The following is a 10,265-nucleotide window of genomic DNA, read 5'->3' as shown; positions in this document are numbered from 1 at the left end:
AGCTCCAAGATGCAGAGAGAAAAACACAACGAAGTGAGGCTAAAAATCAGAGTGTTTTTGACAAATTTTCTGTTCTTATTTGTCATCTTCAATCTTCAATTCTCCTCTGTAATTCCCCACTTCTCTGAATCCCTTTCTGTCATCAACTGTCTTCGTTTTTGAAGCAAAAAAAAAAAAAAAAACCCAGAAGGGTGTTTTTGAAAACAGGTGATCCAGAATAGAGATCTAGGTTTTTGTTTCTCAAAAACCGTTGTGAAAATTTTTTGTTTTAGTTTTTGTATTTCATCAACTAAAAGGGTTAATTTTTGTTCCCTTGAAAGTTTTTTTTTTTTTTTCTTTTAAATTTTTGTTGATATATAAAACTGTTACCTGTTCTTTGAGTTTAGTTAAGAAACAGGTTTAGTCATGGCAGCAGCTATAGATTTTTATAATAACACAACATCAACACAGATCTTTGCAGATCCATCGAGGGAAGAGTTAATGAAAGCACTTGAACCTTTTATGAAAAGTGCTTCTTCTTCTCAAAACCCATCTTCTTTATCTTATGCTTCTTCTGATACAGGTTGTAGCTTTTGGTCACCTGGCATGTTTTCTCAAGGGTACATGGGTTTTGGACAACAGGTTGGTTCAATTGGCCTCAATCAGCTCACCCCTTCTCAAATCCTCCAAATCCAATCCCAAATCCATCTCCAACAACAACAAATCCATCAATCGTCTTTGCCAACATCATCACTTTTCAGCCAAAGATGCTCCTCCTATCTCAGTCCAAAAGCTGTCCCAATGAAACATGTTGCCTCTGTCAATACTACCAGTTCTTCCTCACCAAAACCCGCCAAGCTCTACCGGGGCGTGAGGCAAAGGCACTGGGGCAAATGGGTGGCTGAAATCAGACTCCCTAAAAACCGAACCCGTCTCTGGCTTGGCACATTCGACACAGCCGAAGAGGCTGCTTTGGCTTATGACAAAGCTGCCTTCAAGCTCCGAGGAGAATTCGCCAGGCTTAATTTCCCCCACCTTAAACACCACGGAGCTCATGTTCTCCCTTCTCATGTTCTCCCTTCTTCCGTTGATGCAAAACTCCAAGCTATTTGCCAAAGTCTGGCCACAAATTCATCACAGAAACAACAGTCCGCAAAACCCTGTGAAAGCGAAAGCGAAAGCGAAATCGAAATCGAAACAAAGCCGGTTGTTGTGGCTCCTCCTCCTCAAGCTCCTCCACCTTCATTATTATCACCGGAGTTTTCTTCTGATTCTGCAGGTTCTTCATCTCCAGAGTCTCAGATTTCCTTCCTCGACTTCAATGACACAAAATGGGAACTTGAAGGGGAGAACTTCGGATTGGAAAAATACCCTTCAGTGGAGATTGATTGGGAAGCCATTAGAAAGCTGTCAGAGTAGTCTTAAATTAAATTATGTATTAGATTTTGTATGTTTTTAGAGTCAGTAGTGGCTTCTGCAATGAAATTTTTAACAATTGCAGAGCATGCTACTAGTATGTTAATATGTGTAAAAGCTTATAGAAGCTCTCTCTCCACCTTGGTCTAGCTGGTGTTTTTGCTTCCATGCTTGTCCATGGAGAGTTTTAAATATTATCTTTCTCCTTTTTAAAGTTAAATTATGGTTGTGTATTTGTAATAATTTTCCTTGTAAACATCTTCAGCTTTGGATATTGTAGTAATGAATTAGTATTGTACTTTTCTTTTGTATATTTGTGTTGTTCTTGGTTCAAATGTTAAAGGTGAGGAAGATTTTGTGTTCTTTTCTCATCCAAATATAAGTGTGTTTGGTTGAAGGGAAAATGGAGGAAAATCTCTGGGATGGGAAAGGAAATGAGTAATTGTACATGAATATATCATTATAAAAATTCAAGAAAACTAGGACATGAAGATCTAAATTCTGAAACTAGATAAAAAGTTATTAAATTATTTATACAATTATTGTGTAATTTAGAAATAAATAAAAAAATAAATAATTATATTATTTAATTATGTATTAATAAATTAATTTATATAAATTAATTAATAATATAATTTTAATGTGGGTTTTTTTTCGTTTATAAATATCAATCACAAATTATTAAAAAATGTTATTACATAAAATTTTAGTCTCGAGAAATTTTTCACATCGTTTGCTCACTTCATGTTTTAAGCAAAGGTGATTACTATACATTTTCTTAAAAATGGATTATTTCTTTGCCCACAAGTTTTTCAAAGCAATTAAATTTTAAATTTCCTTATCTGATAACCAGTGTCTTAAAAACCAGATAGAATTTGATTCAACCATATTGACCTACAATTCAATCAAGTGAGTCATATTAGATCGTAGTTCAATCCATTGGGTTGATGTATTGCACTTAGGGGTGACGATGGAGAGACACAAGGAGGGGATCTCAATCCCTATCTCTGTTACAAGGATGACAAAAATTTGGTCTCCTTTCCGCAATGAAAAATCCTCCATCTCCCGTACTTATAGGAAAAAATCTCTTTGTCATACTCTCTAAACACAACATAAATATATTAAATAACAAAATTAAGTAAAATTAAAACTAACCTACTATTTCAAATATCACAAATATTATATATTAATTACTTTAATATACAAAAAAAATCTAAATAAATTTAAAAGACACAAATAATATAAAACTATAAAGATACATTAAAATTTTAAATAAATATATTAATATAAAGAGACAGAAACGGGGGTGAGACTGGAAGAGAACACATATATCTCCATCTCCAGCCCGTCCTTGATTGCTATGATTTTTTTTATCTTTGCCCTGGTCCCCTACCCTATTTTTATTGGAAAATTCTTTTCCCATTAAAGTCAGGGCTTCTAAGTTTAGATTGAAATTGCTATCTCTAATTACACTAATTTGGAGAGAGAAAAATTTGTAATTTCTTCTCTAAGTATCAATCAAAAAATTTTGAGGGCCCAATCTATTGAAAAATTGAGGCAAAAAAACAAAATGAGAATAATTTAAAATATAATGAAAGTATCTAGGGTTTTCCCTTGTACAACTTTCTCATTTAAAATGTTTCTTATTGTTGCTTCCACGCATCAATATACGTTACTGATTCAACAAGGTTATATAATTTATATAATTTTAGAATAAAAAATAAAAAAATGTAAATTATTTACCGATTTAACTTTAACGCAACAATATAAAATTGATAATTAAAGAAGAGGTGACAAATGAGTAGAACCATTTCGAGTTTAACTCTCAAACTAAGCTTGAGTTTGATATTGGTTGATTAAATGAATAACTTATAAGCTTACACTTCGGGATTAAGTAATATATCAATATGAATTTTAGCAGTTTTACAATTTGTTTCCTAATTTTAAAAATATGAAATAATTGTTAAATATATAAGTTATGATATTTAAATGTGATATTTTGAAAATTAACCATTTAGAAAAAAAAAAAAAAACCTTAACGTAGTTGAGCCAAACACGACACATATTTAATTATACTCCTAACTAGGGGTGGATTTAAGCTAAATTGAGTTCGAATAATAACCAGTTTGAGCATAGTTAAAATTTACAACACTTAGCTTAAGCTTGTGTTGGCTAGTAAAAAGTGTCGTCAAATAAATGAATAACATTGTTGTAGGAAGGACTAGTGTTATTAGAGGAGCAAATTACCAAACTAGGGCTCCAACTAATTTGTTTGTGCCAAATGTGGATTTAATTAATCAATTCGAATCAAATCCACCCCTTTGATAGTATTATATTAAAATTTTTATGTAAAAACTTGTAGACAGGAAGAATCCTCATCTTTTATTGAGATGGGGATTGAATTTACAGGCCACCACCCAGAATAAATGAAATTCAATATTCTTATTCTTTGTTCAACCCAAGCAAGGACTAGTTCACATTGCCAAAACAAAAAGAAGCTAGAAAGTGATTCTGAAAAGCACTTATTGGGCCATCTAGAATCCATACAAAGCTTAGCATCAATCTCTCTGACCATTCTTTCTTTTTTATCTTTTATTCTTATATAGTATCTATGGGTATGATTTCATTTTTTATTCCCTTGAAATCTTCAAGTTACCCTATTTCATCCTGTGTTCTGTTTCCCCCTTGTGATTTACATAAAACAACAATTTTCCCCCTCATAAATCTAAAATAACAATGAAAATCTTAGAATACAAGAGGGATATCACTTTATTCATTTATATCACCTCTAAAAATTTATATCTATTTTCCAACATTGAATGTGATGGGTAGTTATTAAAAATAATAACTATTTATTATACATACATTGACTTGTGATATCACCTCACGGAGTAATACTCAATGTTGTGTTTAAGAGTGTAAATAGGTTGAGTCGCTTATAAGTAATTTATAGTTTGACTTGTCTTGACTTGTGATGTTAGCGGGCTTGGTAAGCTTGCAGGTTTATAATTTGGTTTAAATAAAATATTAATATACTTTAATAGTTTCAAATATTGCATTTACCTACTAAAATCTTGTTTCATGAATCACGATTTTGAATACTGCAGGGTTATGAATAAATATAAAGTTATGAGCTTTAGATGTAATATTTTAACAATTAAGATGTTTTAATATAATTTTTTAGCTGAATTTAAGTCATCCATTTTTGTTTTGAGTTTAAACTCAAACTGAGATATTACTAGTGTATCGAGATTAAATCAAACATTACTCAGTTTGACTCGACTCAATTGCATCTTTAATTTTATTACAAAATTTCAAATAACAATTTAACCATTGATATTAATGCTTCGTTATTGTGAATAATTCATTAATTCAACACCGAAACTTTAATAAAACACTGATAATACAAGGTAAATTGTTGTTTCATACATATGAGTTGAGACAATTATTCAAGAAAACCTTGGGGGTAAATGGCAATAAAGCAACTTATTTATTCCGTGTGAATAGGAATGAAACTTGCCTTCTAAAAGTGATTCAAAGGATTCCATGAATGGTAAAGGAAAGTGATAAGAAGCCAAGTTGGCTAACCCACTTTATAGATTTTGCTGATGTGGCTTTGTAGGGTTTAAACTTGCTTTAAGCGCTAATTTAAGCTAAGAATAATCTCTCTATAATCTCAAACCCTATGCCCATAGACATACCGTAAAGGTTCTACAAACTCCATGTTGGCAAGTTTATTTTCATGCCATGCACAAAGATATGGAATATATGCAAGCTTTGTAAAATCCTTAAAATGGGGATTCCACCAAATTGATACAATCCATTGTAATTAAACTCGATCAACTTTATCTTTACGAATGTATTTTACCAGTAATTCAATATATCTAAAATCAACTTTATCTTTATGCTTAAAAGGGAAATGGATGATGATTGAAGCATTTTCCTTCTTGTCCAAAAAGAAAATGATCAATCTTTTAGATTTATAAATAAATTTACAAATGTATCTTAAAAAATGTATAAATCTAATATTTATCTCAAAATTTGTATATTAAAAGAAAGTCGATGATAAAAGTTTTTTTTTCTTTTACCCTGAAGATTTAAGTATATATAAAATGTAAGCTCAACCCTAGATGAAAGATAGCAAATTAAGTCCATCAACTTCAATTCCTTTCAAATGGGTCCAAGGTATATAAGAAGCTAATTAAATCAAATATTTAGTTAGTAATAATTGATTAATTTTATTATTAGGTTCTAGAAAAACTCCACAAGAAGAATATGTTCTTCTGTGCCATGGCCCATCTTGAGCTCTATGTTGCATTTTGGTTTATAAAAATTGAAAACAAATTGGCCTTTTTAGCTATAAGCCCTAAGTTGTGGAGACTGCATCAATTGGGCCTACCCAAAGTTTCAAATCATGCATTATCTTAATACTTAGTGTAGGGTTGATGTAATGGGCCTAGACTGGAAAAATACATGGCCCTTGGAGCCCAATTCTTAATTTTTCTAAGAGGGTTGCAAATTATGAGTAATAAAAAAAAAAAAAGGTAAAAGTTAGATGTTGATTTGTCATCCTCAGGTGTAGACATTAGTTAGTTGTTAGCAAGAGGGAATTCGAGCCCAACCAATCCCAAACAGGGGCTAGTTCGAGCTTGGTTCAAATCTAAAATAGTTGATTTGAGTTTATGAACAATAACACTTCAAGAAGAATAATTTTTAAAGAAAAAGAAAAAAAATTATCGATTGGATAAACTCTAAAACTGAGTTTGAGCTTGATGAACTGAAATTACTTTAGTACATACCTAAATTTGGCTCAACTCCACCTTTGGTTGTTAGTTTGCTTTTAGATCCATACTTTAAAAAAAAATCTATTAAGGTCAAATTAACTTTTTTCACAATCATTAGAAAAGCATGACTTGTGATCATACCTAATCACATTAAAACATATAAATATCGTGATTTAGGTACTTGCCACGAAATACATTAAGTTTGGTATCAATTGAAGAGATTCCAAACCAATTATTTTCAAATCGAATTTAAATAATCCAGAAATACCTAAATTGAACCCCACTTTAAACACTAAATTCTAAATGCTTTGACACCTAACAAGATTATGTTCTAGCTTTAATTATGATTGTTTCTTTTGGGTTATTCTTCAGTGTGACTAATGTTAGGTTTTTTGCTTTGAAAGGTGGGAACTTTAAAGCAATCCAACTTCATCATCTAAATTCATAATTCTTCCAAAAATTTAACTTTTTTTTCTTTTCAATTTGGGTTATTGAATTAAATTTTTTAAGTAGATTGCATGTGTTACTTAGAGTGAAATAATTCTTGTAAGAGTCGAAGACTTTAGATTGTTGAATTAGTCTTTTAAAATTTATTAGTTTGATGATCGAGCTTCATTTAAAAAAAGTCGTGGTTGGGCTATGCAAAATATAATTATTTGAAAAAGAGAAAATGATCTTTAACGATAACATGCAATAAATTGACTGCCAAAATCAGTTGCTTTAGAAATTAAGCTATATTTTTGACATCTTGCACATTGTGTTAACAATGTCTTGGTCAAGCATAATCTTGCCTTTAATCATATTTATATTCTAAGATTTTAATCATATATTGTGAGCGATTTTTGTTTTATGTGGCTTTGTTGGTTTATTTTTTACGTATGTTCTTGTTGACCATTTCAACCAACATATGATGAAGGTGTCAAAACCTAATTTATTTAAAGAAATTAAATAATTAATCCATTCCCATTTCAAAAAAATCCTTTTAAATAAAGCTCTCGGAACAACCAAATTTATCTTTAAAATTTATCGTCCAAAATGATGTGTTATTATTTAAAATATATTTTAAATGTTAAAATTAATATAAATTTTAAAATGTTTGGTTATGAATATTTAAAATATATCATTCAAAATTAATAATACGATCTCTAGATCCATCTCTCGTAATTTTCAAAGCATCAGTTCTCATTCCAAAGTTTGGCACACATAGTTTTAATTAGCTGGCAAATTAATCAAGCAATTAATTAATGATGAGTTAAAAGCACCTAATTAAGGAGTCAAAAAGAACCCTAACACGTTTTGAACCCTAAATGGCACATAACTAAATAAATATGCTTCCAGATATAATAATAATAATAATAAGAATTTTAAAATTTTCAAGAGCTTTGTCATAAGAACCTTTAAGAATCTCATCAAAATTATTCATAAGATCTTGTTCGAGCTTTTTTCAATATTATCAGGCCCTAGAATCTTTTTATATGCATGCTTCATAGTTCATATAATTATTTATTTAATTAAAATCATCTTTAACGGATCGTTTTCATGAACCCACTTGCCAGTTGTTTTACAAAATGAGTTTGATTATTAGATAAAATTAATCACAATGTGATTAGAGATAATTAAGTAATTAATTATCTAAACGTGGCATATCATTAAGCGATATAATTAATTAATGATCTCTTTCAACTTTCATTTCTTTTTTCCTATTATAGCTGGCCATGCAATGCATGCAGAGCTTTGAATCGTGTCCCAGTCTTTATTTAGTATGCGAATTTGGTCATGACGCAAAACATTTTATTAATTAATTAATCAAATCGAAGGATTTTTAGACCACAAAATCAACACAAAAATAAATATAATTAAGGGTGGATTATTCTTAATCCAATATAATTAATGAGATTTGTAATCTTATGGCACAACTTGACTCACCCCCATGTCGGTAGAAAAGTTCTCAAATTGAGCAACGAATTTTGATAATTGCACCAAGTGGTTGAGACTATAGAAAATTAATTATCAGTCAATATTGTGGTTATCATGCATTAGAATTCTTGGATTCTTGGTGATGAAATTATAAAATTATATTCTGTCAAAAAAGAGATGGAATTGAGATGGGAATCAATGCTTGGTGATTTTTCTGGGAATTTTTTTTCAAAGTTCTCTTCTACGCTTGCCCATCCAGTTGTTGAATGTTCTTGTACTTAAAATTCTCACCAATTGTGCTCAAACTTTTTGACATGGAAAGAAAATTAGGGTTACAGAAGATGAATGGTATCTTAACCTCCTTGCTAATTGATATATGTTGGTATGTTTGTCATAAGAATCATTTGAACATATTTGCCACGTCAAATCTTTTTGAATTAGAATATATACCATGCTATATAACAAATGATCTACGACATTCATAGGGATAAATTCATTCTGCATTAAACATAAGGTTGATTCTAGCTATAATCAATAACTTTATACCTAACACAAACTTGAGTTTGAATACATTTAAGTTGATGAACAATGTCACTAAACGTTATTGTTGATGTAAATAGTATAATCAAATGAGTAAATAGTATCATCAGTGAAATAAATGGTATTATCAAATAGACAAATATATCAATCTTGAGTTGAACTATTAAATTGAAATTTTAATTTAAAAAAATTATTTGAATCGAATCATGAATCTAATCGTAATCAATTTAGATAGGATTCACCTCCTCGTCATTCAATTCTATATAAAGCTATCATGTTAGTAGAAAATCGAATAAGATAATGTACCCGCGCAGAATTAAATGGAAAATTTTCATATTCTTATTAAAAAGTATGATAGCCTGACTACTTTTGAATGTAAGGTGGCATATTCTAAATTTTGAACTCCTAAATATTATTCTTAATTCTTATAATAATTTTAAAACGAATAATGGCACCATTGACTTCGAAATCTGTTCAGGGTCAAGGTCAGGCAGAAACTTCTTTCCACGTTCGAAAAAACGTAAAGAATTAAGCCTCTTCGATTTGTTAGTTCAAGTTGATTAAAACAATTAGTGCTTAATTAATTAATTAACTAGCACGTTGCTCGAAATTGCAGCTGCCACATAACCCACATACGTATGCAATTTTAACGTAAAGTTCGTAATGATATTTTAATTATAAAAATTAACTAAAGGTCATTATCTACACTAATCCGACTGGCTACAACGTCAAGCCTCGTCATCAAAGCCATCTTATAGATTAATCAATCCAGTCAATACATGTCTTATAAAGTCATTAACCCAACTAACACTTTTTAGTACATTAAATATATGTATACTTGTTCAATCCTAACTCATATATATATATATATATATATATATATATATATATATATATATATACACACACACATATATAAAGAGACATAAAAGAAAAAAAAAAAGACAATATATTTTTATAATCGAAATTGATTAGAAATATCGAAAGCTTAAGTGTATAATAGTGATAATCATCATAAGAATATAGATAAAAAACTATATTACAAAGCTTAATTGTGACTTTATTGATATTATTATGAACCTTAATTGTGATTACTGAAATTAAAAGATTTTGTTATTAAAACTTAGACAGATTATGAGAGTAATGACAAATATAAACTTATGTTTTTAATTTATGAGTTTTAGAATAAATCATGTTTTATTTGAGACTTTTTCTTATATTATAGATTAGTGTAATATATATCATTTTATCATTGACTATACTTTTGAATATTATATATGTGAGTTTTGATCCACAAAGAACTTTGCCATATAACAATAAAAAGTAAGTTGATTGATGACACAAAAATAGAATTTTTTTTTTATCTCAATCCTTTTGACGATTATCATTTGTTATCAATTGTTTGTTATAAGATAGAATAAAGCAATGTGATTAATAGCTAAATTAATCTTGAAATCACTTTAAAGATAAGGGCTTAATCTAAAAAGAAATAAAAATAAATATCATATCAAATCATGATTTACAATAACTTTATTATTATTATCTCCCACTAATCCTTTCATGATCTTTGCTTGATATAATTTATTCAGAAAATGATGTCGCCCTAGTGGAAGTCCATCATGCCAACGT

At 29.5% G+C, this 10,265-nt stretch overlaps 1 protein-coding gene across 1 annotated transcript; it reads left to right on the top strand.

Annotated features, from left to right (window-relative positions):
- Nucleotides 1-1,706, top strand: LOC123199636 (ethylene-responsive transcription factor ERF060-like). Its single transcript, XM_044614666.1, has one exon. The coding sequence runs from the start codon at nt 406-408 to the stop codon at nt 1,396-1,398; it is 993 nt and encodes a 330-aa protein (XP_044470601.1). The 5' UTR covers nt 1-405; the 3' UTR covers nt 1,399-1,706.
- Nucleotides 1,707-10,265: the final 8,559 nt, after the last annotated feature.

Source organism: Mangifera indica, chromosome 16 (assembly GCF_011075055.1).
Source record: "Mangifera indica cultivar Alphonso chromosome 16, CATAS_Mindica_2.1, whole genome shotgun sequence".
NCBI lineage: Eukaryota > Viridiplantae > Streptophyta > Magnoliopsida > Sapindales > Anacardiaceae > Mangifera > Mangifera indica.
This window is presented reverse-complemented; position numbering and strand designations above follow the sequence as displayed.

Excerpts from the sequence above, each read along its gene's own strand:
- LOC123199636 (XM_044614666.1), top strand. The coding sequence starts at position 406 with ATGGCAGCAGCTATAGATTTTTATAATAACACAACATCAACACAGATC.